This window comes from Nylanderia fulva, unplaced genomic scaffold (genome assembly GCF_048542155.1).
Source record: "Nylanderia fulva isolate GAGA-0341 unplaced genomic scaffold, ASM4854215v1 Scaffold18, whole genome shotgun sequence".
Classification (NCBI taxonomy): Eukaryota; Metazoa; Arthropoda; class Insecta; order Hymenoptera; family Formicidae; genus Nylanderia; species Nylanderia fulva.
In genome coordinates, this window is record NW_028190055.1 from 3,639,136 (window position 1) to 3,666,412 (window position 27,277).

A 27,277-nucleotide genomic window follows, 5' to 3' on the forward strand; every position below is an offset into this window, starting at 1 on the left:
GTCATGCATAACTAAAAAAAGAAAGGCTCTAAGAAAATAAAAGGTGTGCTTTTTTTCAATTCTTTACATAACTTCAGGTGCACAAAGTCCTTGAAACATAAAGAGAAGAGAGTCATTACTTTATTCTATACTATGTACAGTAGTTATATATATATTTACGAAGTCAAAAATTATATATATATCAGATACTTACTGTATATATAAATAACTTAAATACATCAAGATTTTTGCACATCTCCACACATACACATATTACACATACTATAAATATTTGTATAAATTTAAATCTATATATATGTTATATATATATATATATATATTACGAAAAATATGTCTATCAAAATGTATCTGCGTTCGTGCACTTTAACCCATTTTTTTCTTAATAATAACTTATACAGTATCTCTTTTCCCTGTTTTGAGTTTTAATAATCAATCAACAAACATTGAAGAACTTCTTTATCTTCTTGCACAGTTTCCAAGTATAACATATAGTTTTATACACACACAAATACTTCAAGCATAAAATTCACACTTGATGATAGATATAATACAAATATAATTAAAGGACATCATTTTATTGTGTATCAGTTTAAAGGTTCATTTCAGCCATAAATATTATTTATATGATATACAAATACACAATAGACACACGGCAGTCTATTCTTTCAAAGTCCATTTATATAATATTTACAAGATTTTTAATAACTAGTTTTCGGAAATTCGAGAGGATTTTGCAGTAATGTAAGCTGCATCCCAAATACATGAGCAAATAAAGTTAATGTTAATACAGTCAAAAAATTGATTATAAAATGATTTCTAGGTGCTTAAGTGCTTATACAATTTCCTTTTATTTGCTCAAATTTTCGAAAACTATTACTAACACTTTTTGCAAATTTACGTTTAATGACGACAATAGAGTATGATATCGCATTATTTTTAATTATTTTTTGTAAAGACACGATACAAAAGTTCTCACAATGTAACATTTCAATTTAATATCTGGCATCGATAAGTGCATGGAAGTTTACACGATAATAAGTGTTTACAAAGAATTTTATTGACAAATGTAAAAAAAATCTTCCATATAAGAGTTGATCATTGTCTTTTATCAACAAGAATGTAAAAGTATAAAAAAGAAAAAATATTGCTAGAGCCTATAAAAGCTCTATGAAAGGAGTTTAGAGAGGTAATCGATTTACAAAACTTCGATTTTAAATCAGGAAATCTGGTCTTTATTTCCAAAAATATGTCGCCCTCATCTGGACTGTCCAAAACTGCCTGCAAATACAAATAAAAGAAAACTGTGAGAACTTTTTCAGCACATAAACCACAAAACTTATTCCCAACACAGAGTCCTTTTCGAAATTTGGAAATCTCACTTGCACACAGTTTATTCAAGATTTTCATTGTAGAATTGAATAAAATTTGATAAAATAAAAATCATAACAGCAAAGATTACACTCTCTTAAAAGATCAAATACTTTATTTAATATGAATAAGGTGTGTATGTGTGTGTATGCCTCGGATTTTAGATATACAAAAATTTATGTTGCCTAAATTTGAATATATGTCTTCTTCGACAACGCTTGTGATTAAAATATCCCCTCCAATATCCAACTAAACCTCTACCTAGACAAACAAGTTGTAATCGCGGTGATAGAAGCATCAAATATGAGCTATTAAACACAATAGACTTAATCACCCAGTTAGAAATATCTTGGAGGAAAATAGACGAGATAAGAAGTCTTAAAAAATAAGACTTCAAGATTTCTACAATGACCATTTGGCTTGCAATGGGATAAGAGTACGAACGCATGCTGGGTAATATAAAACCTGTTGCAATAATAGCGATAAAATATAATCCAACTGTATAGTGCTGCATTTTTCGCATTTTAATTCTAATTTCCACCCTAGGGTGTGATATTTTAATCATGGTAATATAGTATTACTATATTATTGTTAGAAATTAAAATAAAAAATAATCTTGATAGCAATCAGTATCAATAATATATCAATAATATACCAATGATAGTAATATAATATTTATAGTAATATTACTATTGCGGTAACGATAGAGATAATAATAGTAGTAATAATAGCAGCAGCGATATCGATAGCAACAGTAGTGCTAATTACACTAATATAATAATAGTAGTACTACTAACTCCTCTAGCGCAACAGATAACTATTTCTGTAATCTACTATTATAATTCAAAATGAATATGAAAACGTTGGAATATTTTGGTTTAGATCGCGTTTACATAAGCGATATAGTTCACCAACTCACTCAATATATACTCACACACCATGAGAGATCGATCAGCTGAGAGCTTCTGTCACTTACTTTTTATTATTATTTTTTTATTATAATGGATTATAGCCAATAGTCGGACTTAGATCAAATCAGCGACATTCATTGGCATTTCATCAATATGCGTATTATAGAATTGCTCGATATCCTTCAAGGTTCGTTTATCTTCTTCTGTCACGAAGTTAATAGCCACACCTTTACGACCAAAACGACCGCCACGACCGATTCTGTAAAAATAAAGAAAAATATATAATTTTATATATATAAAATTTGCAAATATATAACAAAAATTACATTTGCAATATTATGAAATTCTGATATTGTGTGGATATAAAATATAAAAGTATATAAAAGTTCTCAATAAATTATATCTTTTTATGTAAAAAGTATTTGCAAATCGAATTTAAGAAAATAAAATTGGAATATAGTACTAGATCTTCTCGAAATCAGCTGATTATTGATTGATGACTATTTTAAATTTTAAAAAATTACATATCTAAATATAAAATTTAGATAAATATAAATAAATAATATTTAGATATCTTTATATTTTATTTTCAAGTTCTTGCTACTTTTTTCTATAATTAAAAGTTTTTAATTTTCTGCTTACAAAATAAGTTACAAACATTAATTTAAAGATCATAAAATTAAAAACTAATTTAATTAAACTTACCTATGGATGTAATTCTCTCGATTGGAAGGTAAATCATAGTTAATGACAAGCGAGACTTGTTGTACATCAATACCGCGAGCCAGAAGATCGGTAGTAATCAAAACTCTGGATGATCCAGTTCGGAATTGTCTCATGATAAGATCGCGCTCTTTCTGTTCCATATCTCCATGCATAGCCGAAACAGTAAAGTCACGTTTATGCATGCTCTCTGTTAACCAATCTACTTTACGCCGTGTATTGCAGAAAATAACAGCCTGCGTGATACTCAATGTGTCATACAGATCACAAAGAGTCTCTAGTTTCCAGTCCTCGCGTTCGACGTACACGAAAAATTGTTTAATACCCTCTAATGTTAATTCTTCTTTCTTAACCAAAATACGAATGGGATTTCGCATGAAGCATTTTGATACATCCAATACGTCAGATGGCATTGTTGCAGACAATAATATAACCTGGAAAAGACAATTAAGAATTGCATTAGAAATACAAAGACTAAACTCTTTCATAAGAAACCATGTATCGATACAATGTGATGATCAATATTTTATACATTTGATGAAAGAAATAAACCGCATATATTGAGATGTTATATATAAATAACTATACATATGTGCAATATGATGGCATCATGCTGTAATAGGTAAATCGTAAATTTTTGCTGCTATTACAGAGATATTAAGAGTGACTAATTGATTTTTAGGACATTATGATTATTATTAGGAGTGCTATGCCATAATAACTGTTTGCATTTAGGCCACTATTATTTTCATACAAAAGAACACATTTGATGGTAAACAGCGTATGTCAAACCTATAGTGTACATTTGTCAAAAAATGACACTATTACGACGCACCTGTATTTTATAATATATTTGTTAACTCGACTATTATAAGGTATACTGCAACTTTTTCGTCTTGTATGATTTGTGGACTTGTCCAAAAAAGATATTTTCTAATAATTAAAATAAAATTATCTATTAGATGGCAATTGTAATTAAAAATCTACAATGGTCAAAAATATTTTATATCTCTTTACCTGCACTTCATTGGGTAGTAATTTGAATACATCGTGAATTTGATCCTTAAATCCTCGGGAAAGCATTTCATCAGCTTCATCCAGAACGAACAGTTTGATGCTATTTGCCCGAAGAGCTCGTCGACTGATCATATCGTAAACTCTACCGGGCGTACCGACGACCACGTGAACACCCTGATCCAATTTTCGCATATCCTCACGTACATTGGTACCACCAATGCATGCGTGACACTCGGCGTGCATGAAATCTCCTAGAGCGATAACAACCTTCTGGATCTGAAAAACAAAGATAAGAAAACATTATATTAACATTTTGTTGTAATAAAAAGTAATATTTTTGTTGAAGCAATCATCTCATCTGATGAAATACTTACTTGTTGAGCTAACTCACGGGTTGGTGCAAGGATCAAGGCCTGGCATTCTTTAATATTAGTATCAATTTGTTGAAGAATTGATATCGAGAAAGTCGCAGTTTTCCCAGTACCTGTGAACAATTAAAAATATACATTTGTTAGTATAAAATGTACAATAAAAATTACACATAAATATTAATTTTTTTCAATTATTAATTTATTTTATTTTGCACTAAAATTCCTTACCAGACTGAGCCTGAGCAATAACGTCGAGCCCCCTTATACATGGTAGGATGGCACGTTGTTGGATCGCAGATGGTTTTTCAAAGCCATAAGCATATATACCACGCAATAGTTCTTCTTTCAAATTCATTTCATCGAAGTTTTCCACAACCTGTTTAAATTAAAGCATAATATTACGGCAACTTATAATATTTCTAATATATTATACATAGTGTTATGATAATGTAATAACTTTATAAAAGTTCATAAAATATAATTATAACTATAATTATTGTATAAATGCCAAAAAAATTCCATTTTATAAGAATTTTTACCAAGTATATATAGAAAAAATTTTTGGAAAAATTATTTAAAAATTACTTAATAATTATTTAATAATTATTTTAAAATTCTTTAAAATCTGAAAGTTGCACTAGTATAATTAATTTGATAAAAAAAGTCAATATAACATTTTTAAAAAGTTTCTTTAATAAAATGTGATTGTCTCAATTATAGTTTTACTCATATATAACATGTAATAAATTTGTTGAAACATTCTAGAAACTTTTGGAAGATTAAGATTTTCAAAATACATTGAAATATATAAAAAGATAAATAATTGCTATTATTATTTGAATATTCAATTATCTCGAATATTAGTTGCTTTCCATTTACATCAAAACTCAGATAAATCTAACTTTTGTCTTTCTTTAACAGTGAGCTTTGATGTAAGTGAAAAGCGACAATTATTAAAATTGATTTTAAAACATAGTATTAGATATACATCAGAAATTTTATTTTAAAAATAATATAAAATGAAATAGTATAACATATTTGAATATAGAATTAATACAGTGCAATGCTATCATTATTAGAAATTTTTTTACTTGTGCAATCAAATTGATAAGAGTATTTAAATTTTGATAAATATTGAATAACTAATAAATTATTTTTACTAATGATGTCATATAATAAACATACATACATGTGTGTGTGTGTGTGTGTGTATAACATTTTCAAGTACAGAAACTATATAAAACTAAATTATCAAAGTTGATAAATCTAAACCATCAGAGTTTATTGATAAATCTAAATCCTCAAAGTTTGAATAGGAAATAATATATTGCTTCTTTCATCAAACATGTAAGCAGTACAATGTTATCTAAAATATTGTAATATAAAATAACAAACAATGTACTCACAACATCCCAGTTGGACTCGATGATGCCATCAGGATCCATTCCTGGTGGTCCATCATATGTAGGTTGCTCACTTTCGCTAGGACCATTTTTTGAATCTCCTGGCCATTGATCATCATTTCTAAAATATATAAAATATTAATTAGAAATCTCAATTATAAATTAAATATATTGAATCTTATAATATTAGCTATAAAGATAGATATTGGATCTTTAAACCTTTGCAAAGCTAAATTTCAAAAAATATTTAACATATCTGTATAATATACATATATAGAATTTCAATTATCTTTTCTTTTATTTATTGCGCAATATTATTTAAAAAAAATATATATATAAATAATCTCGAAAAACTATCACAAAACAAGCAGATAAATAGATAAATATGTATGAAGCTTATTTTCTTATTCTCTAAGCGAGAGTATGATCAAAAACTTGTCAAATAATGCAATAAAAATCGATACATATATCTAGCATTTTGCATCGATGAAAAATTGATATCACAATTACGGCGATCATGACAATGACAAATCACTTTAAATCCATGTGACCTTGAAAACCGAACTTTTTAAATCGATCCTGCTGAAATATGCATCTGTCGAAATTTCACGATGGCCATTTTTACATTTGCACGCGGTAATACATAAGGGGGAAAGAATAGAAATAAAGGTCTCGCGGCCGCGGTAAAAAGAATTCATCCCTACGAGGCAGTGAAATGACGCGAATGAAATTCCACGAAATGCTTTGACAGTGACTCACGCGTGCTCGCGCGGAAACGCGTCGACAAGGAGCGGAGACGTGTTGCTTCGCGCGAGCAAACGGGAAAAACGTGCGTTTTAAAGCGACATCGCGCACGGGTCAGCGCGACAGGATCGGGATTCTCGGGAAAACGGCGATTGATCTTTTTTCTATTTTTTTTTTTTATTTTCGGCGCGAAAAAAATCCGCGAACGCACCATTACGTAATTTTCGCGGACAGGAAAAAACGTGGTGGTCGTCGAACGAGCCGGACGCGAGGAGGCCGAGCCTCCTTCACCCACGCTCTAACGGGGCCGAGACGTCGCGAGAAAAGGGACGAATGCCTGCACCGAGAGCCTGAAATTCGCGCGATCCTCGGCCGCGGCAAAGAAAGGTTAAGCGGCGAAGCCCGGGGACCGCGGCGACCGCGAGGCCCGGTCTCTTCCCCTCGTCGTCCCCGCGGTCGATCCTCTGACGAGTGTCGGCAATGTGATAAAAACGAGCGCACGCCATGTTGTCAGTCTCGTGCGCCCCATGCACACCGTCCTCGATCGCGGCACACTATCCTTCCCGGACGTATATTAAATCCGCGCGCGCGCCAATTTCGCGATCGCGAGAATCCGCGACGACGTGGACGTCCCGGGTGACGTCGAGCGGGCGAAAACGCGCGACCGGTAGGCGATTACGCTGAAAATCCCCTCGACTTACCTTCGTTCTGCTGTATGCGACATGTTCCACTCACAAGAGTTCGACAGAAAGGAAGAATCTGAATGGCGTCACGAGATGTAGTCCCACTTCCGCCGCGACGCGGCGCTGCGCTCGCTCTCCGGCCGGAGACCGGATTTTCGACCGGCCACCTTCCACGCGTGCGCGCGCAACCCTGTCGCGCGCGCTTTTGTAACGGCGATGCCGATTGCTTCGCGCTTCGCAAGCTGATTTGACGATTTTTCCTTCGTCGTCAACGATTTTTCCAAGCTACATCTCGCACGTCGACCGGGCGTCGCGCATGACGGAAATGACGCGACATTCATCGCGCCGTAGTGGGAGTTCTATGGCGGCAAATATGAAAAATGTATGTCGCGAGACACTTATATACGTAAATGGATTATGTATTCTTCTGCTTTATTTTTTATAGTTAATTTGTATTATGAGCAAACTCGTAAACGGCTAATATTTTTTAATAAAAGTATAATGAGAATTTATTACCTTGATTCTTTAAATATATTTATTTTGTGCTGCACATTTTTCATTTTAATTAGTTTTTTGAGAGAAATTTTTATAATTAGAATTATTACTAGTTGGGATATTTTTATAATAATTTGTTATAGTTATTTGTTTTTTTTAGAAAAACATTCTTTATATTTAAATTCATATTTAAATTCAGTATGGATTATTATTGTATAATGAGATAAAGAATTTGAATTTAATTAACTTCAAAGATTTTATTATTTTATTAGGTCATGTTTATTTATTTATAATTATATTATTAAATTTGACAATATATTTAGATTTTTAACACATTTATTTAAGTAGTTTAAAATATATTAAAGTTATAAAAATGTGTCTATCAAAAATATATATAAATGTGTCAATGGATGTTCTAATACAAGATTATAATTACACATTTAATTATAATTAAAAAAATATTTTTATTGACTCTCTCTCAGTTTATATACACAAATTGTACACAGCTTTCTATTGAATTTGTACTGTAATATATACAATATAATCTATTATTCTATATTCGTATACATCTCATATAAAAATATACATTTCTAATAGTGTTTCTTACAATATATTTTTAATTATGCTCAATTTATATAAAGTAAAGAAAAACTTTCGAGTATATATTTTAATCTCATATTGTGTATAGCAAAACTATCAAATCTCTTTTTGTATGATGAGCTTTTTTTCAAATTATAAATATTTAAGTGTTATATAAAATGTTTCCATTGAGAAAATGTCAAAGAAAATTCTTTTCAATTTATAATATTGTATACTTTTGCATTAAAGCGCTTCAAAAATTATAATTTCATTGAAATAAGGTCATAATTTAAAAATTGTTAAAAAATAGAATTTGATTACTTATTTTCTTTCCTAAGATACTAATCCTAAAGGCACTTATTTTTTACTAGACAGTCTTGAAATAATCTATACGTTTTACATAAGTTGTTTAAATCACTAGCATACATATTTATATAGTGATGCAAAGTAATTTATAAACAATAAAAACATTAATTTTTTAAATCAGTACGAGTTTTAAAATTGTTAACCTTAAGTAACTCCTAAATTACCTTTAAAACAATTCTTAACTAAGTTGTTATATCTGATGAATAATATAATTATATAATATATAATTTTTTATTTTTTATATATATTTTAATTTTTTATATATTATATAATTATATCATTTTTTCCATTTTCAAATTTTCAATTAATTCCTATTTAAATTTATGCTTACAAAATAATTTGATTTATAAGAAAATGTATTAAAAATAACTTATGAGAAATTCCTAATTGTTATGAAAGAATCCTATTTTTTATTTATACTTTCTACAGTATAAATTCTTCAAAATTCGAGATCCAGTCAAATTCATATAAAGGCACAACTAAGAATAAAAAGTAATGTTATAATTGGAAAAATTATATACGCACCCATCCGTGGCTGACAAGTAGAAATTAAAACGTTAACGTCGTCTATCTCATTATGTTCTATACCATCTTTGGTAGGAATTTCAACGATTATTCTATCTGCTGACAGTACATTTAACGAAAATGAGCATTCAGTCATATTTATACATGATTTAGTCACATTTTCATATTGAAAAGTTGGCTTATATATATCAAAGATTGCATAAATATCATTGGATACAATATCGTTATCGCTATAAAAAATGTAATAATAGTAACCATCTTCTTCGACATTATGGTTAGCTTGCGCGTGTTTTCCATTGAGTAAATAAAAAATATTTGTACATTGGTTTGAAGGTTCAAATTCATGAGTTAACAATATCATTCCACCATAACACTCAAATAAGCCATTCTCGAAACTGGAAATAGATGAAGCTTCATTAGAATTAGATGTAAAATTTTTATCAGCATTTCCACCATGTCTGATGCCTTGATCTAATAAAGATGGTGGCTTTATAAATTCTTGATTTCTTTTAAATCTTTTGTTGCCCATCTTATCTTTCAACTTTATTTCTGGTCCAATTGTATTTTTTTCATCAATTTTATCAAAATACAAATCTTGTTTTAATTTTTGTAGCCGCAATTTTCTGTCTTGATTCTGTACATATTTTTTCCTCTGTTTTATTTTTTTATTTGTTTCCTTCATATTCACGTCCTTCCAGTTCTTATGCTTAAGTTGTCTTAATTTTCTGATGTAATCCATGTCTTTTTCTTGTTCTATATGTTTCTGGATATAAGATGTGACATTATTATACCACATATCTAGATCTTGTATCAAACTTTCATCATTCTTATATGGCAGTGTGTTATTATGTGTGTTATTATGTGTATTATTATATGTATTAGTATTTGTAGCATTTATAAAAACTTTCTCATTTCTATTCACAGATTTTTCAGAACTTGCATGTACAAATGGTGTATGTATATTGGTAGTGTTATATATATTAATAGGCTCGACCATATTTGATTCTTTAGAATCAATTTCTTGTGCATTTGATTCATATATTATTTTAACCTGTTTGTTTGCACCTGGTAAGTAAATATCTTGTGGTTGCTTATTGATAGTATGGTCTAATAAACCGCAAGTACGTAAATTCCTTTCCCCTTTTACCACCATTATAGAGGCTCCTGGAAATCTAAATAAATATTTTTATTAATATACATTGTGTTCATGCAAATAAATAAAATTAGAGAAATTATATCTGTAGATCGCATCTTTAATTATTACACACAAATATGATAATTTATATTATTATTTTCATTCTTTTTTTACCTTGAGCATACAGAGAGTGATACTGTTGCACCTCTCAGTAAGTAAAATCCCCAATATTCTAATGTATCATCAGGTAAACTCATACTCTTTTTTAGCCTTATATGTTGTCGTTTAGATGTTATTTCTGGTCGATGAGCCATTTGAAAGGCATTAAAAGTACCATTCATTTTTAAAGAGTGTCCCTGAGAAAAAAACGATGTTTCTTAGTTATATGTATATTGTATTCTTATTATATATTGTTATAGACGCAATTACATATTATCCATACAATCTTATTTATACTGCTTACATTCTTTTATCAGTTATCATATACAATAAATATATAATTGAAACCTTTTAATATATTTTATATATTTAATTTAATATATTTTATATTAAATCTTTTAATAATGACAAATATAAAATCATAAAAATAATGACATTCATAAAATATTAATCATTTATTCTTACCGAACAAAATATTGTAGAAATTCCATCATTGACCTCCATAATATCAGATTCTGTTACAGCATATGCAACTTCTGCATAGGAAATATGTCGCAGATATAGAGGAATTATTATAAATATGACTGGTAAAACAGCTACTAATATGCAGAAAACTAGTACTCTTTGGATGCCATGCATTTTTGGTACTCCTATGAATGTTAAATAAATTTGATTATATTATTACTGTTATTAGTTGAAACATAATAAAACAGAATAATTAGTTGAAATATAATAAATTATTTATATATGCAAAATATAATATACATGTTTTATCAAAGCTAATGTTATAGTATATATGCTACAGAATATATACTCAATTAATTTAAATACATGAAATACTGATGTTATTGAATATTATATTCAAAAGTAGAAAGTATAAGAAAGCATTTACATTAATAAGTAACTAAAAAGCGATTTAAAAATAATTAAATAATATATATACATATATATTATACATATATGTATACTAATTTTTATAATTTGCATGAAAATAATTATGTTTAATTGAGCATAATATATAGAGAATAATTTATAAAATTTACTTTCTCCCAAGTGTTTCTCAAATTGAATCTTTTAAATAAACAAATCTGTTCATTTTAGAGAGGTTATGATTTTAATTTTTTTTTTTTTTAAATCCAACACTTTTAATATCTTTTTTTCCTTTCTTTACAAATTACTTTTATAAAAATCAATAATTGTAATATTTACAATGTTTAACATTTGCAATCTTAAAACATACAACGCATGCCTATATACATAATTATATCAAACACGTACTGCATAATTAATAATTTAAAAATATCACTTTTATATTGTCCATTTTTTCTTTCCAAAAGAAATAAGTTTCCTAATAGATTATTTGTGACTTGTGACAAGAGATACCAGATTTATACTTACTTTGAATATTACAAATATTAATAGAATCTAACGAAAGAGGTTAGGTATTAGCAAAGATAAGATGAAAATTAATGAAAACTGAGCGTTATTGACAGTTTGATAAGAAAAATATATGATTAGGATTCCACCAATGTCGTGTCTGATTCGTCTATTATTTTGAAATATATAACTCTATTAATTTTAGCGTTAATATGCTTACATTCTCAAAGCATGTATCACAACCATATTTGTAGATAATACACTCTTCTAAATTTGCTATTCAAATTTATCTAATTCGAGTTAACCTCAAATTTTGAACAAATTTAAATTAACAAAATTTATAATGATAAAACTGAATTAATTAAAATTAATGAAAAAAATGCATTTTTAATTTCCTTTAATCCTATCTCAAAAAAATTACATTTATCATAATTAAAAGATATCCGTAATGTTATATATAACATATATGTATATCTATTAAATAAAAATAGAATAGAATTAAAATATTTTATTATATACATATTTAAATAATATGTAAAAATGCGCGCATAATACATAATTATGTGTATATATATATATATAATTTTAGTTATATATAAATATAACTTTCAACCAATTACTTTCTTAATAAAAGGAAATTATTGCAACAATTATATAACACAAATACATTATATAATACAAATACATATCTTTACATTTAAAAAGTAACACTTATTACTGCGTTGTAGTAATTATCTTTAGTAGCAGTGTGAAGTTCAGATATATCAATTTGATTAAATTTAGTTTCTCCAAATAATGTGTCTTTATAAATCTAAAATATGAAATAAGTGTTATTAATTTTTATCATTGACTTATATATATCATTAAAGTATATACATATATATCTAATTTATACAAATAAGTCCTTACTTTTAATATTTCACTTGCATTAAATTTCTCTTTAAATTTTGCAGGATAATCATGCTTGAATGATGTATTCATTAAAGTAGCATGTAATTTTATTGTATCATATTTTTTCTTCATTAAATCTGAAAATTAAAATAAACACATCATAAAACAACTATTATTAATAAAAATGTGAACATTTTGTAATTAAGAAATTATAATTATAATTTGAATATTTATACAATACTGTATCTATTCAAGATTAATTCTATATTATATTATATTTTCATTATTTACCTATATCAATAAAGTACTTGGCAATTTTATCAACAAGTTCTTGTAATTTTTCATTGTGAGTAATTCGTGCAAATAAAACTTTAGCTTCAGTAGGATCATCATTCATACATTCAACCCCCTGTAATTGTATATTTATTGGCCCAGCTTCATCAAGGAAAGGACTGGAATGAATTATTTGCAATTCATTATTTTTAAAAAAATCATACTTATATAATTTATCATATAAGTATACTATAAATATCATATTTATGATTAAGTATAAAATCAATTATATGTGTAATTCAAGAGTTAATATATAATCAATATTATATATACAAATTGATATTTATCTTACTCTATGATTTTTTCTTTGCAATTCATGAGAGCATCAATAGCCTGTTTTTTTTCATTATCGTCAAGTAATTTGAGCATTCCAATAGTGAGATGCAACTTAGCCGGTATTTGAAAAAGTGATTCATCAATATTGTATTTAGTTTTGTCATATTTTTCCAATACATCATCTTTGAAAGCATTAAAATTGTCAATTATTCCCTTTTTATTCAATGGAATAGATAAAAAATGTGTATAACGTATCTTTTTCCTTAAACTTTCTACTAATAAATCAATTCTATGTCTTGCTGATATTATAGATTTATGATCCGCTGCAGTAATAACTGTAGATATATAAACATATATTTAAAAAATGTTATAATAGAAATAATTAAAATTAATTAAATTAATATTTTTATTCTTATATTGACACATAAGAATGTAATGTAAATTATTTTTACCAATGTGCCCTTCTTTTCCTTTCTTTGGTATTTCTATAGTTGTTTTTGTCTCAGTTTCCAATTTCTTACGCATTGTACCTTTTGTACCAATTATATATGAGTAATATGCTCTAAAACATTAAAATTATATTAATATGAATCATTTTCTATTCGATCACTTTCTATTCGATTGCAATTGCTATACTATTCTTGACTCTATTGTTATGTCGAAGTGTAGCAGAAAAATATATATTTGTGGAAATTCTCACTTGGGTACATAAAAAGTATGTTTGAACCGTCCATTATAAGACTCTATTACTATACTAGTTTCAGATTCCTCATCTGAACAAACTGATTCTTTATCCTCCATGTATGGGGCCGATGTATGAATGTTTTTCCATGCACTACTTTCATAAAATCTGTAGCAGCGTCCATTAACCCAAATTAATTCTGGTTCTAACACATCCATTATATAAAATGCAATATGTTTTATATAAATACTCCTACAATTTATATTAAATTGTTAATATATTTAAATTATATATAATTATAATAAGTATTGAATGATGAAATATTTGTTCATATGTTTTTTATCCTTAAATAATCTGACAATTTTTTATATTTCTGAACATTTCGTAGTGCATTTATAATTAGTAACTTATTTGGGATTTGAAATATTAATTTTTTTATTAGGGTGTCTTCAATTTATTTAAATTATGTAATACATATACATTATAAAAGAACACATAATAAACTGAATAAAAACTGTAATCTAGAGAATTGAACATGTTTATTATAAAGAATATTTAAATCTTAGATTTAAATTCCAATCATCTCGTATTTTCAAAGAATTTTCTTAATCTTCAGAAATTTAAAACTGATTTCTTAGGTTAAGTATGTAATATGCATACAACCTGTCATATGCTTAAAATTTATTATTACACACTGATATTTTAAAATATAATTCTATCAATATAGCACCTTTTCAAAGCATTAAACATCAATTTTAAATTGATTTTACTGATACAAGTAGAATAATATTTAAGAGACCTGCTCTTTTCAGCTGAGCTGACTGATGAGGGAAAGAGATAAACTCTGAACTAGTGCAACCAGACAGATATATAAAATTTCAAATTTGACAGATTGCAAATGAAATAAATAAACTTATTTGATGCCTCAAAAACTTGAAGTAATGGAGCATACAATATAAAGCTTATATATAAGCTTACTCCAATAATAACTATTTTGTTATTCAATTTCTCTAAATCAATTTAAATATGTTATATATCAGATTTTATTATCAGATATTATATATCAGTATTATAAGTCAGATATATTATTTATACTTTTATACCATAAAAAGTATATCAAATTTGTTTTTTATTAGATAGAAAATTTCTTTTATTTGTTTTTAAAAAATATCAATGTAGGATTCTGATTATTTCTTTTATATATTTTATTTTTTTTGTATTTACATAACTTTTTCATAAGCAGTGTGTACTGTGTGATAATTGTATATCTGTAATAAAGCAGTGGGTTTTGTGTATATATATTTAATTTCATATATTTTCAAAATTCTTAAACTCAGACAGATTTCTAATAACGGCAAATAAAAAAATTTTTTTAAATATTGATATATAAATGATAAAAAGAAGAAATGGTTCCATGTGTAATTATTTTTATAAATTGATTTATATATCAAAATATTTTATATTAAATTACATATAATATTTTAAAAAATGTGTTTTTGATATGACATTTTTATAAACTAATATCCATTCTGTCTAAATTAAGATACACAACATTACATGTACAAAAAGATCTACAAGATCTACAATAAATTAACTCTATGTAGTAAATAATAGTATATCCACATAATTTAATAAATATATATACTTCCTTTTTTATACAATATATAAAGTATTTTCAGAAATTTTTTTTCATTTTTACTCTCATTTAGATATCATAAATTACACACTTATTGATATATTGTTAGTATTATGATGATAGTAACAGGTAATAATATAGCGCATTAATACAAAACTGAACATATACAATCCAAAATCATTAAGTATTATAATAAATATTGCAAATGACATTTTAAATTTATAAATTAATTTTGGTTTAATATTACACAATATCAAAGCAGTAAATAGTAAATTGTTGTCTTGCGTTTCAAGTAAATTCTTATAATTGACCAGACGTCCCAACATCATTAACAAATAAGGTATAATGATTGCCTGTAAATATTAACACACAACACATGTATATTATAAATATATAAATACTTTCATAAATACTTCAATAAACTAATAGATGAAATTACCTGCCCAAATAAATTATCTAATTTGAACATTACTAAGATGTTGACAATCCCAGCTAACAAGATGAAATTGATACGATTGAATAATAATCTATGTAACATAAATTTTGGCTTGGATTTGGTTTGGCTTGGTTCCGGTAAACATGTACTTTTATCACTAGTGTCATTCAAAAAGTTTTCATGTTCATTGTCATTAAATCTTGTAGAATCTTGCAATTCTGCCTCTTTACCTATATTACATGTACCATTTCTGATTATAGTCTGATTCTGATTATATTCTTCCAAATCTATTTCTGCTTTAAGACTGTTGCTTTCCATTCGTGGATTATCATCTGCAAAATATTTTTTAAATGTGTCAATCCAAGCCAAAAGTCTATTTATACAATATGTTATGTAAAAAATAAATATAAAAAAAAATTTTTGTACAAAAAATATCTACATAGACTGTTTTACATATGGCATGCAGAAATAGAAAAAATTTGATTTTTTAAATATAATATGCTGAACCGAACTTATTATTTCAATTCAACATATCATCATGACTTGCTATTACTAACATCTATAAAGTGAAACTCAATGCATTTAACATTCCTGTTTTCTAATATCAATGTTAATTTTTTTTTATTATTAATATATAATGTAATAATAATTTGATGTACTGTCTGATAATAATTATTCAAAATGATGTTAATCTCTTTGCAAAATAATGTCAATGATATTAAACTCTTTGCAAAATAATATATATTGAGAAGCAAAACAAGCATGTATTAATCTAAGAAATCTATGCCTGAACATTCATGCAAATCAAATACTTCTTTTAGTACATAGTATAAATAAGGTTTAAAAATTTTTTATTATATGTATATTAAAGTCTTTTTATTTAAATTATTATTGGATTTTCGCAAAACTTGGAGCAAGATCTAACTTGTAATTACTCTTTTCTTAGATTTGCTTTTTTTTTAACTCATTCGTTATATTTACCCTTAATTTCATCTGCATTATGCTTCGCTGTAATTTTACGCAAACGATTTTCCGAGTTTTCCAAAATTCGTCGTCTCCTCGCTTCTCTTTTAGCATTGGTTTCAGCCATCGTATCTAATAATTACATCTATTTGCAATATGCACTCGAATAAATTGTGCATTAATCGAAAAGAGCATCAAATAAAACAAATTTGCATTTGTTTGCAAATATTTGTAGAAATTGATGTAAATAGAGGGAAAAAACACGCTTCTTCAAACTACTAGGTTAGAGAATGACGTTTAGCGCCCTCCAGAAATGGCAAACTAATGGGTCACGTGACGAGAGGAAAAGTTGATTCGAATCGCTGTGAATTTCACACACAAATTCATTGTGTATTTGTAAATTTTTAATACAAACATGAACGCGTGAGAAAAATACACAAGTCGATCTGTTAAAATAATTCGTATTTGATTCAAGATGATTCACATAATTGTCAGTATCTAAATATAAAGTAGATTAGTCTAATCCATCGGATGTATCTGCTGCTGTCATCATCGTAAGTTAATCCACTTGGGTTAGTGTAAATTTCTATAAAAAAAAAGCAAAGGGAAAGAAATGAGATGTTAGTACATGTATGATTCAAGAACAAAGCTTAAAATATTAATATTTAAGGTGAATTTCTCAGAATAATCCTTTAAGGATAATTCAATTGATAGGAATATTTACATAAGTGATAATTACATAAAAATTTATTATATAAAGAAAATATATAATACAAGATACAAACTATATAATATATAAAAATACGAAAGTGCTAACTACATTTCAACAACTTTGTGTTATACAAACAACGGTTACTTATACATAAGGTTGAAAACGCAAAATATTGATATTAGAATAGCACCTGTACCAATAAATACATATTCTCTTACCATCTTCCAATTTTTACTCCGCTCTTTCACGACTGTTAAAAATCTTTGCCATGCAGAAGCAAAATACTTATGCATCTGTGTACGTGATTCGTGAGGTTGCACTGTTGATTCATTAACATTGTTTATCACTGCATCTGTTGTTGTGTTTCCTGAATATTTCATTATATCTCGTAAATTGTTTTTGTCATTGTAAAGTACCAAGCTTGTTGTAGATTTATATCCTTGATCTAAACAAATTGTAAATAAAATGTATTTTTTATGGTTTTATTAATAATTATATAAAATTTTCAAGCTAATATGATTTTTCTATTACCACTTCTATTAGCATCAGAAATATTTTCTTGCAAATACTGTATATCAGTGCCCCAACCTGTTTTAACATTCTCTTTGTTTCGAGTTTTGACATTGGTGAAATCTGTAACAATGGATTCAGGAATTTGCATATTTGATTGGTTGGGGCACTCTGAATCCTATTCTTTATGTTTACCAATATCGGTATCGCGTTTAGATTTAAGAGTAGATTTTAGCATATCTTGATGACCTGTTCGAATCATATTTTCCTCCCATTTCTTTACTTCAGTTTTATATTTTTCTGTTAATTGCGCTGCTTCTACTATATATTTATTTTTAGCTTCCATTGTCAAATTCTTCCATTCTGTACTCAAAATCTTCATCCAGTCCTAAACAAATGTGCAAAAAACTAAGCAATTATATATTTATATACTTTTCTTTATAATAATCTTATATAAATTAATGTTCTTATATACTCTATAAAAAAAAACGAAAATATTCAAATTATTTGTATTAAATCTCTATTTATATAAAAGATTTACATTATATATATTATGTAGAAACATAAAATATGTAAAAATATATTTATATATATAAAAAGTAAAAAAGAATATATTAAAAATTTATATAAAATTATGACATATTCAATTTAAGCAGATAATCACTTAGAAAATAATAAACTTACCTGCTGCGATACTTGTGAATCTTTTCTGTTATTCTGCATGAATAATAGGAAAGCAGATAATGGTCGCTTTGGTTTTCCTAGTTCTGCAAGTTTCTGTAAGAATAAAAATAATATATTACATAAACACTACATAACCTAATTTTCAGATTATATGAAATTCTTCATCTTGATATAAATACTTGTTTAACTTGGCTCCTTTCTAGAGCATGCTCTTTTTTTATTAATTCTTTTTTAATTAGCATCTGCTGATCATCAGTTATAGAATTTTTGTAATCCATTAATTTTTGTTTATACACAGATAGTTGTTCCATATATTGCTTTTGTAAATTCTCTTTTACTCCTGACTCCACTTGTGTCCATTGTTCTGCTACTTTTTTCAAAAGTTCTTTCTGCGTATAATTAGGATAGTCTTTATGCAGCTTGTCTTTTACAGAAAGAAAATATTGCATAAATGCATTTAATGGTTTTTTTGGTTTTGGTGGTAAAATGCTTTTTTCTATATTGCGCTTAAGTTTGGATATAGTGGAATCTTGTGGGGTAGCCAATCTCCTATATTAATAAAAAAAATTTTAATATTTATTATTTATTAAAATATTTGCAAAACATTTAATTATATTTCAGTTCTATTTATATTTGTATACATCTGATATAAAATAAGATTTAAAAGATAAAATATTATAAACACTTCTCCCTTTTTTTTTAATATCTATATTTTGTTCATGTATATTTATCAAAACATTCTAGACCAGTAATATATTTATCAAAACATTCTAGACCAATAATATATTTATATAACTGTAATGACTAAAAAATTAAAGTTACATCTTGATATCATCTTATTTATATAATCATAAATTTCAATAATATATAATTACTGTACTATCAAAAAAATTTTATATTGTTTCTCATTGTTTCAGTGTTAAAACATGTATACGTAAAAAATCTCTAAATAATCAATTTTAATAGAAAGTAGGTAAAATAATGTTTTACCTTGCACATAATAAATTAATTCCATTAATAGGAAATAATAACTTCCAAGTCGTAATCATGGTTTATTGTTATCAAAAGCAACCTTGATCAATCCTCGATTGTGTGTGAACTTTTGCACAGGATTATTCTAATATTCTTAAGTACACTGACAGAAGATCGAGTTACATTGAGAAATCTTCTCTTTCTTCTTTTCTTTTTAGACTGTTTTAGATTCTTCGTCTACTAAACTGGACACTGGACGTAGTATCACGCTGAATCAAACACAATAGCCATAGATATAGAAAACATCGCAGTAGGTAAGTGCGTCTACGAAAAAAACGCCGGGTTAACCGCTCTCAAGATTGCGTTCCAAAATTTCCTTCTTGGAGTATAGGCTGTGATTAACCAATCAGAGCTAAGAAATTTTTATTTCTTTTATCCTGATTGGTCAATCGATAGAATCTCAGCGAAAGCGCCATATTCGATACTAAATTTAGAAAACCGCCTTTTTTTAAAAATCGATAGACGAAATTTTACGAGAGGAAAAAAAAATTAATTATTACAATAAATTAAATATAAAACAAATAAAAATGCTTAATATAATATTAGGAAAATATTTGACTAGATTAGTAATTACAAATACAGCTTTAAATTACAAAAAAAATGATAATAATTCATATTAATAAATCACAATGTATTACAATTTTTTTCCCAAAGAATTTAATGACATTCTTCGCAATGAAATGATGGCGCCACCGCGCATGCGCGAGATTCGTCCCTTCGCATTTCCCAACCTCCACTTCAGTCGCCAGTGTCGTATTGGATTGTGTAGGTCGATCATGATTGGAGCATGCGCTGGCACGCGTCCGTTCGGCTCCTCTCTCTCTCGGGAAACCGACTCGGTGATTGTCATTCATGATTAGTCGCGGCGTTCCTGACGTTCTTCTGCGAGTACCCGCGTCCAAATTTCCTCCGTCTTGTGGTGGTTCGTACGTCAAAATAGTACCGCGCGTTCCCCGTGCGTTCGGTTCTTCTCGGATTCATCGATCGCGAGAAGAGAAAGAGAGAGAGACGGATAGGTTCTCCTCGCCGCACGCGGAGAACCCGTGTTTGCCGCTTTTTCGTACACGGATGTACGAGTCTCGTACATGCACTTGCGCGCACGATGTTACACGCTTCTCTCTCCTGATACCGAGCGAATGTCCCCGTAAGAAATAGGAGCATCCCCGCCTGGTTCTGAGGGATAAGATCGGTAGGTTTGTGCGAGTTAAATTTTTTTTTCCTCGCGAAATCGACGAGAAAAATTGTTGGCGAACGCGAGGCGAAAAATCGATCGCGGATGAATTAGCTACGGAGACTTTGGAGCCTCGCGACGAGGAAATTCCGGGAAGAGCTTTGAAATTTCGCGATTTCTGTTCTTACATTCGAAAGTGGAAGAGGGAAGGATGGGACAAGGCGCGAGTGAAGGAAAGGAAAAAAAAATTAAATACTCGAGCGCAAATGCTCCTTCCGTGGCGGACATGTCGACGTAATGGCGTCACGACTGTCTTCTGCCGGAGATAAATGCAATTTTCGCCTCTCTAATCGTTGCCACGGTAGACCTAAGCGATCTTTAGCGTGATTTTGGAAGATTATTCCCTTGGAATGTCGTAGAATCTTATAATTCGTTGTTGCGCGTGTCTTATAATACTTTTGGATACGCGATCAATCGGACTTTGATATATATTTTCAATTAAGGTTTAATATATTATGATTAAATCGATTAGGAAAAGAAAGTGTGGGAAACATGTTGTATTTTTGTATAATCATTCTTATAAAAAAGTTGATAAATTATTAATGCTATAAACGTATCATCAACCTGATAATTTCAACCTAGTAATGAATAAATTTAATGAAATGACCTGTAGGTTAATAGAACAAGTACAATGTATACAATTATACAATATGATTATATTTGAAATTAATGGTTCTTATAATGCTTTACAAAGTTATTCTTTCAAATATTTGTTCTTAATTATAAAGTAGATTATAACTCATTGTTTGATGAAATGCTATTTATATCGCATAACTGTAGAGTAAGAAATAATTTGTATATTTTACATTTGATATTAATTACATAATATTTTTCTGTTTCAGATGAATGTCTAATACCAATTGCATCATAATTAATTTGATTGGTGATACAATCGTCGTCGTAACATTAATGAGTAGAAGGTTTTGCGCTGGATAAAAGGCTTCTTCTACAAACCAACATCCCAGCCACAAATTTGCAGTGAAATGGCAGATGAATGCAGCGAAGTGAAGTCAGCGGGACCATCTTCGCCAAGGAGTCCTCAGAGCAGTAGCACCGGTGGAAAACCCAATAGCCCGCATTCCCCTAGGCAGCCAAGACGCGTGAAGCTTACTCAGCAACAATTGGACAGCTTGACAAAGGACGAGCTAGCAGCCAAATGGCATGAACAGGACTTGTATGTGGAGTGTCTAGAAGCCCAGGCGGCAGCTCAGGAAGGTACTGAGATCACACGAGTGAGACCACCTCACTCACATATCTTAAGCGAATTAACGAATGCCAGAACACAACGGTCTTTTATAAGAGACAAGACTCTCATAGGGACGCTAAGCATAGGGTTCATTAGACCAGTGTTTAGGATACTGTCATTAAATTGTCTATTAGGATTAAGGTAATGAAAGAGCTTTAGTAAATAAGTACACTGTAGGTATCAAATATGAGACTTTCTTTATTGCTCTTTATAAGAAAGCTCATTGTCAGTACATGTGCAATCAGATTGTTTCAATGTATCTGCACAAGTACTAGAAAGATATAAAATTCATGAATTATGTTGCGTTTTATATTATGCGATATAGTGTTGATCAACTCATATTAATTTTTAAAATTGCACTTGTGATGTGTAGTGCGGATAATTAAATTAAAGATTCATATGTATAGTGACATAAAGCACGAAAATTCTCAGGGTATCTGTGATAGGGTGGAGTGATAATCACGTATATAATATATAAAAACCTAATATACAAAAGGATATATTTATAGGCTGAGATATAGTAAACACATTAAAATTTTCTGTGAGCTACATTGTCAGCCATAAAAAGCGTATAGTTAGCGAGTAAAAGTGAATTGGCTGAAATCACAAGTGTTAATGTGTATCAAGATGCGTCCATTTCTTTGCAAAAAAAAATATGTGTCTGCCATCAATATTATGGAAGACACAATCATCTAGCCCGAAATTTCATAAGTGCCTGTGTAGTGTATCGCGTATACTTCTGCAGTGCAATAATTATGACGGCAAATGCAGGACAAGTGTGTGCGCGCGTGATAATTCGAAAATACCGAGTTTCTAGTTTACGAAGATCAGATGAAAAGCGGAGCGTTTTTATGAGGGCGCTGAATATACGTCTCAGAGGAATAATAAGAATGGATCCGTTTCACCCTTTGGCCAAATTACTGCATTTGGGGTGCGTGAATTTAAATCTCGGTGAAGTACGCAACCACAACATTCGTCGTTACCAAAACTGGAATACCGTATTACCTAATTCTACCATCTGCTCTCCCTCCCCCTCTCCTCTTTTCAAATCTTTTTCACATATTTTTATACATTATCTTTTGTCCTTTTTCCAGTTAGATAACACAATTTTTTAATTCATTGTATATTCCTAGACCCATCCTTCTACATATTTTCACTATGAATGCAACTTGTGTGCATGCATTTTTACCTGCACCATAATGTCCGGATATCAGAAACGAATTTCAAAAGTACAAACCTGTGAATTAAGCCCGGCCGGCCTCTCGTTACAACATCTATGCCTGCAACAAGTACACGCTTGATTCTTGCGGAAGAAAAGTAACATCCACTCTTGGTCTTGGTGGAAGTACAGAGAATCTCGCAAATGGCACGTCGCAACGAGCTCCAAAATCAAAGTATGCGCTAATTAACAATGTCAGTTGTCAGGCAGTCATTGTCACATACTTATGAAAGTATATAGTTTATTTATGCGCACTTAGGCTAAACAAAATGACAAATAGTAATTTTTCACCAATATACACACTTGATTCCAGCCAAAAAAACTCTATATATATATATTTATATTTACACATGAAAATTATACAGAGTATTGAACATAAATACAATCCGTTTACAGTCCAAGATTTCAAGCACTCTATGTGATTCATAAATTCGTATTTTTCATTATAGAAATGTGTTTTAAAAAATTATTACTAATTTATTTCAATTTTTACATTTGTGCTCCAAAAGGAAATCTTTTAAAAGTATTTTCAAATATGTTATTAATATAAAAAAAATTTATAATGGAATTAATGAAGTATATACTTAACTTAATATTTCTTTATAATAATAAACTTTATTTAATTGTTTTATTATTACTTTAACTATTTTTAGAATAATAAACACCACCAGAGAAAATGTTTTCAATTTCTATCAAAATGAGATATGTCTGCATATAAGTGTAATATTAGGAACAAAAATCATATATGTATAGATTTATTTTTTTATCTCAATTTATAAAATTATAAAAATTTACATTTTTAACTTCCGTGTTTATGTAAATATTACTTATTTAAATCAGAGTTTATAATCTAATATTCATATTTTTTTGTTTATTTATATGCAAAACGGCCAAAAAATGAAATTTAAAAACATGTTAAAAAACAATTTAAAAAATTTTGACAAAATATGATAGAAATAATAGACTTTTTCAAAACAAAATAAACTGTTGCAGGCTTAAAATCATTTCAAATTTTATATGTGTGTAAATATATACATGTCCTCTATGAAATATATTCCATCTGTTCACTGTAATTATTTTAATCTAAAATAAATAATTTTGATGTTTTATAGGAAATATTTTTCTTGTGTAAGAAATATTGTGTTGAATATATACATCATAAATATTGCAATTTTGAGAAACACATAGATGCCATTGAATATTGAAACTCTAAAAGTATAAAAATTTATAGACTATTCCTTTATAGGTGAACTAGCTTCATTGAGAGAATCCGAAAACAAATACAGGCAACAATATGTAGAAGCATCTCACAGGGAGAAGATCTTAGTAAGGAGGCTTGCCTCTAAAGAGCAGGAATTGCAAGAATATATTGTATGTAAACATTCTCAGATACATTGAAATTCTAAGCAAAAGTCTTGCAAAATTTATTTTTATATAAACCGATAAATAAAAGAGGATCTTCTTTTCTGTTAGAATCAAATAAGTGAAATGAAAGCCACCCAAGCTCCGTCCGCAGCTGCATTAAGATCTGCTCTGTTAGATCCGGCTGTTAATATATTGATACAGAAATTAAGGCAAGAATTAATAACGACCAAGGGTAAATTAGAAGATACACAAAATGAGCTAAGCGCATGGAAATTTACACCAGACAGGTCAGAAGAAAAGACTAGCATTTATGTATCAAATAAAATATAATATACAGTTCTCTTCTCACTAATTATATTTTATTTACAGCAATACGGGAAAAAGATTAATGGCAAAATGTAGATTATTATATCAAGAAAATGAAGAACTTGGTCGTATGATTGCTAGTGGACGTATCGCAAAGTTAGAAGGCGAACTCGCCTTGCAAAAAAGTTTCAGCGAAGAAGTCAAAAAGTCACAATCAGGTATCCTATTAAATATTTATTGATTTACAAACCTGTATAAAGCAATTTTTATGTAATCATTACAATCTTTTTTATAATTGAAATATCTTGAATGTTATATATTTGGAAACATCATAGAACTAATATTTTGTTTCATTTTGCAGAATTAGACGAGTTTCTACAAGACTTGGATGAAGATGTGGAGGGTATGCAGAGTACTATTTACTTCTTACAACAAGAACTGCGCAAGGCTCGAGAATCCGTCACGCTATTACAACAGGAAAATGCAGCATTAAAGACGAATACAAATGAGAATAATTTATCGAACGGTTTATCACCCCATACACCCCCGATCAAAAAGGAGGAATTAGAAGAAAGTTCTGCACCAGATACGAAACCTCCGAAACCGATGGAGGACAGTGATATGTGCAAAGGTGTAAGAACTCCACCGTTAACGTCGCCCCAGAGTGAGCTTACTAGTGTCGAAAGAACAGAACGTGCAGAGAGAAAACTTAATCAAGCCGATCACAATGACGAAAGTTCTAGCGATTCCGCGGCATTAATTATTAAGGTTGAAAATGAAGAACTCAGTGATAGAGAAGAAGAGCACGAGGAGAATCGGAACAAGCGAATATTAAGGAGTAAAAGTCACAATAGGAATAGTGGTAAATCAAACGGGGAAGAGGTGCTAACGCGAACAACGCGGGGTAGGGACAGGACAAAGAGGGAGAAAAGTGCAGCCAGTAGTGATGATGAAAGGACGCACAAGAAGAAACGAAGGGAAAGTATTCTTTCTCTTGATTATAATGATGGCGATGATGATGCATTAGTTTTGACTAATGGCGAGACTCTACAAAGTGATCCAGAATGAACGATATTTTAGGTTGATTTTAAAATTCACATCCAACCAAAATGTGGTGAAAATCCGCGATATGATTTGAAATTCTCTTGTTACTGTGTACAAAATTTTTCAATTAACGTAACGACGGCTGTTTACAGGACAGTGTTCGAATAAACGAATAATTAGCCATAAAGAGACATGGTTTCAGTACCTGTATTGGTGATAACTTCAAATGATAAATATTGACATTGTCTCTAAAAATTAACAAACTTGTAAATACTCTTATACTATTAGATTAATATAAAATTAAAAATTTATGTTTACCTCGTTATTTGCATATGACCAAATTACAAATTATATTACACAAAATTATAATAAATAAATTTGATTCTCGCCTTTTAATTTACAACAAATGCTAGTGAAAGAAACTAGCAGTCAGATTTTGTTCATATTTTGTAAATTTCTTGTATCAATATTTTGTGTAAAATCAACAAAAGTTTGGTTAATCAGTAAAAATGAATAATCTGAAAAATTGTCAAGAATTGATTAAAAACGCCTGACCACATTTTATGTAAACAAATACATAATCAATACTTTCAGATATATATATATATATAAAACGTATTTAAAAATTGCATACATAATTTCAATGTATATATATACTTTTATGTTACATGTGACATATTAATTGCATACCATGTTTTTCTTTTTTCTTTTTTTTTTTTTATTAAATAATTAAAGAGAGAAAAAATATATAAATTTAAAATATAAAATAGTACAGTACTTTTGACAATATACATATATGTGGATTGACTTCACTACTAATATATTAAACATTTTTAATCTTTTCAGAAATTGTAC

General features: G+C 28.6%; 6 protein-coding genes across 16 annotated transcripts; 1 reads left to right on the forward strand and 5 right to left on the reverse strand.

Moving 5' to 3' along the window:
• Positions 1 to 559: 559 nt before the first annotated feature.
• Positions 560 to 7,324, reverse strand: eIF4A (eukaryotic translation initiation factor 4A). 2 transcript variants are annotated; one of them, XR_014924479.1, is made up of 8 exons: positions 7,239 to 7,324; positions 5,797 to 5,914; positions 4,619 to 4,766; positions 4,394 to 4,503; positions 4,020 to 4,295; positions 2,985 to 3,436; positions 2,303 to 2,538; positions 560 to 1,278 (listed from the first exon to the last, which is right to left on the reverse strand). XR_014924479.1 is itself a non-coding variant. In XM_029308467.2 (8 exons), the coding sequence occupies exons 1-7, from the start codon at positions 7,259 to 7,261 to the stop codon at positions 2,394 to 2,396; spliced, it is 1,272 nt and encodes a 423-aa protein (XP_029164300.1). In that variant the 5' UTR covers positions 7,262 to 7,324; the 3' UTR covers positions 560 to 1,278; positions 2,345 to 2,393. The 2 variants fall into 2 exon arrangements, 1 of the variants encoding a protein (XP_029164300.1); XM_029308467.2 differs by having other exon boundaries at positions 2,345 to 2,538.
• A 1,723-nt stretch (positions 7,325 to 9,047) lies between these two features.
• LOC114934501 (uncharacterized) lies at positions 9,048 to 12,152 on the reverse strand. 2 transcript variants are annotated; one of them, XM_085481505.1, is made up of 4 exons: positions 12,077 to 12,152; positions 10,945 to 11,129; positions 10,495 to 10,676; positions 9,048 to 10,357 (listed from the first exon to the last, which is right to left on the reverse strand). In XM_085481505.1, the coding sequence occupies exons 2-4, from the start codon at positions 11,116 to 11,118 to the stop codon at positions 9,124 to 9,126; spliced, it is 1,590 nt and encodes a 529-aa protein (XP_085337631.1). In that variant the 5' UTR covers positions 11,119 to 11,129; positions 12,077 to 12,152; the 3' UTR covers positions 9,048 to 9,123. The 2 variants fall into 2 exon arrangements, with proteins under 2 accessions (XP_085337631.1, XP_085337632.1); XM_085481506.1 differs by lacking the exon at positions 12,077 to 12,152 and adding an exon at positions 11,878 to 12,063.
• A 197-nt stretch (positions 12,153 to 12,349) lies between these two features.
• On the reverse strand, positions 12,350 to 14,911 carry LOC114935663 (activating signal cointegrator 1 complex subunit 1). Of its 5 annotated transcripts, none has more exons than XM_085481507.1 (7): positions 14,838 to 14,911; positions 14,057 to 14,290; positions 13,809 to 13,918; positions 13,373 to 13,691; positions 13,039 to 13,199; positions 12,766 to 12,884; positions 12,350 to 12,667 (listed from the first exon to the last, which is right to left on the reverse strand). In XM_085481507.1, the coding sequence occupies exons 2-7, from the start codon at positions 14,254 to 14,256 to the stop codon at positions 12,554 to 12,556; spliced, it is 1,023 nt and encodes a 340-aa protein (XP_085337633.1). In that variant the 5' UTR covers positions 14,257 to 14,290; positions 14,838 to 14,911; the 3' UTR covers positions 12,350 to 12,553. The 5 variants fall into 5 exon arrangements, with proteins under 5 accessions (XP_085337633.1, XP_085337634.1, XP_085337636.1 ...); XM_085481508.1 differs by having other exon boundaries at positions 14,057 to 14,206; positions 14,769 to 14,907; XM_085481510.1 differs by having other exon boundaries at positions 13,373 to 13,538; positions 14,769 to 14,907.
• A 740-nt stretch (positions 14,912 to 15,651) lies between these two features.
• LOC114935667 (uncharacterized) lies at positions 15,652 to 17,456 on the reverse strand. Its single transcript, XM_029308552.2, has 3 exons — positions 17,092 to 17,456; positions 16,114 to 16,442; positions 15,652 to 16,027 (listed from the first exon to the last, which is right to left on the reverse strand). Exons 1-3 carry the CDS (start codon positions 17,198 to 17,200, stop codon positions 15,758 to 15,760), a joined length of 708 nt encoding a protein of 235 aa, XP_029164385.1. The 5' UTR covers positions 17,201 to 17,456; the 3' UTR covers positions 15,652 to 15,757.
• A 61-nt stretch (positions 17,457 to 17,517) lies between these two features.
• TFAM (mitochondrial transcription factor A) lies at positions 17,518 to 20,303 on the reverse strand. Of its 3 annotated transcripts, XM_029308551.2 has the most exons (7): positions 19,970 to 20,301; positions 19,159 to 19,528; positions 18,980 to 19,072; positions 18,491 to 18,683; positions 18,317 to 18,418; positions 18,004 to 18,230; positions 17,518 to 17,659 (listed from the first exon to the last, which is right to left on the reverse strand). In XM_029308551.2, exons 1-7 carry the CDS (start codon positions 20,026 to 20,028, stop codon positions 17,633 to 17,635), a joined length of 1,071 nt encoding a protein of 356 aa, XP_029164384.1. In that variant the 5' UTR covers positions 20,029 to 20,301; the 3' UTR covers positions 17,518 to 17,632. The 3 variants fall into 3 exon arrangements, with proteins under 3 accessions (XP_029164384.1, XP_029164383.1, XP_085337637.1); XM_029308550.2 differs by lacking the exon at positions 17,518 to 17,659 and having other exon boundaries at positions 17,799 to 18,230; positions 19,970 to 20,303; XM_085481511.1 differs by lacking the exons at positions 17,518 to 17,659; positions 18,004 to 18,230 and having other exon boundaries at positions 18,412 to 18,683; positions 19,970 to 20,302.
• A 443-nt stretch (positions 20,304 to 20,746) lies between these two features.
• Positions 20,747 to 26,733, forward strand: fl(2)d (Pre-mRNA-splicing regulator female-lethal(2)D). Of its 3 annotated transcripts, none has more exons than XM_029308505.2 (6): positions 20,747 to 21,200; positions 22,085 to 22,457; positions 24,954 to 25,078; positions 25,181 to 25,359; positions 25,442 to 25,596; positions 25,740 to 26,733. In XM_029308505.2, exons 2-6 carry the CDS (start codon positions 22,226 to 22,228, stop codon positions 26,444 to 26,446), a joined length of 1,398 nt encoding a protein of 465 aa, XP_029164338.2. In that variant the 5' UTR covers positions 20,747 to 21,200; positions 22,085 to 22,225; the 3' UTR covers positions 26,447 to 26,733. The 3 variants fall into 3 exon arrangements, with proteins under 3 accessions (XP_029164338.2, XP_029164339.2, XP_029164340.2); XM_029308506.2 differs by lacking the exon at positions 20,747 to 21,200 and adding an exon at positions 21,370 to 21,543; XM_029308507.2 differs by lacking the exons at positions 20,747 to 21,200; positions 22,085 to 22,457 and adding an exon at positions 23,327 to 23,882.
• The last annotated feature ends 544 nt before the right edge of the window (positions 26,734 to 27,277 follow it).

Excerpts from the sequence above, each read along its gene's own strand:
- LOC114935663 (XM_029308547.2), bottom strand. The coding sequence starts at position 14,788 with ATGTTTAATGCTTTGAAAAG. Across the intron at positions 13,200-13,372 it reads TGCAAAGAAAAAATCATAGA|TCCTTTCCTTGATGAAGCTG; the intron begins GTAAGATAAATA and ends AATTCATTCCAG. Across the intron at positions 12,668-12,765 it reads ATGCAAGTGAAATATTAAAA|ATTTATAAAGACACATTATT; the intron begins GTAAGGACTTAT and ends TTCATATTTTAG.
- eIF4A (XM_029308467.2), bottom strand. The coding sequence starts at position 7,261 with ATGTCGCATACAGCAGAACGAAG. Across the intron at positions 4,767-5,796 it reads TCGAGTCCAACTGGGATGTT|GTTGTGGAAAACTTCGATGA; the intron begins GTGAGTACATTG and ends TAATTTAAACAG. Across the intron at positions 4,504-4,618 it reads TATTGCTCAGGCTCAGTCTG|GTACTGGGAAAACTGCGACT; the intron begins GTAAGGAATTTT and ends AATTGTTCACAG.
- TFAM (XM_029308550.2), bottom strand. The coding sequence starts at position 20,028 with ATGATTACGACTTGGAAGTTATTATTTCCTATTAATGGAATTAATTTA. Across the intron at positions 19,529-19,969 it reads ATTAATTTATTATGTGCAAG|GAGATTGGCTACCCCACAAG; the intron begins GTAAAACATTAT and ends TTATTAATATAG. Across the intron at positions 19,073-19,158 it reads AAAGGAGCCAAGTTAAACAA|AAACTTGCAGAACTAGGAAA; the intron begins GTATTTATATCA and ends TTATTCTTACAG.
- LOC114934501 (XM_085481505.1), bottom strand. The coding sequence starts at position 11,118 with ATGCATGGCATCCAAAGAGTACTAGTTTTCTGCATATTAGTAGCTGTT. Across the intron at positions 10,677-10,944 it reads TTTCTACAATATTTTGTTCG|GGACACTCTTTAAAAATGAA; the intron begins GTAAGAATAAAT and ends TTTTTTTCTCAG. Across the intron at positions 10,358-10,494 it reads TCACTCTCTGTATGCTCAAG|ATTTCCAGGAGCCTCTATAA; the intron begins GTAAAAAAAGAA and ends ATATTTATTTAG.
- LOC114935667 (XM_029308552.2), bottom strand. The coding sequence starts at position 17,200 with ATGGCTGAAACCAATGCTAAAAGAGAAGCGAGGAGACGACGAATTTTG. Across the intron at positions 16,443-17,091 it reads TAATGCAGATGAAATTAAGG|ATGATAATCCACGAATGGAA; the intron begins GTAAATATAACG and ends AATATTTTGCAG. Across the intron at positions 16,028-16,113 it reads TAGATAATTTATTTGGGCAG|GCAATCATTATACCTTATTT; the intron begins GTAATTTCATCT and ends TAATATTTACAG.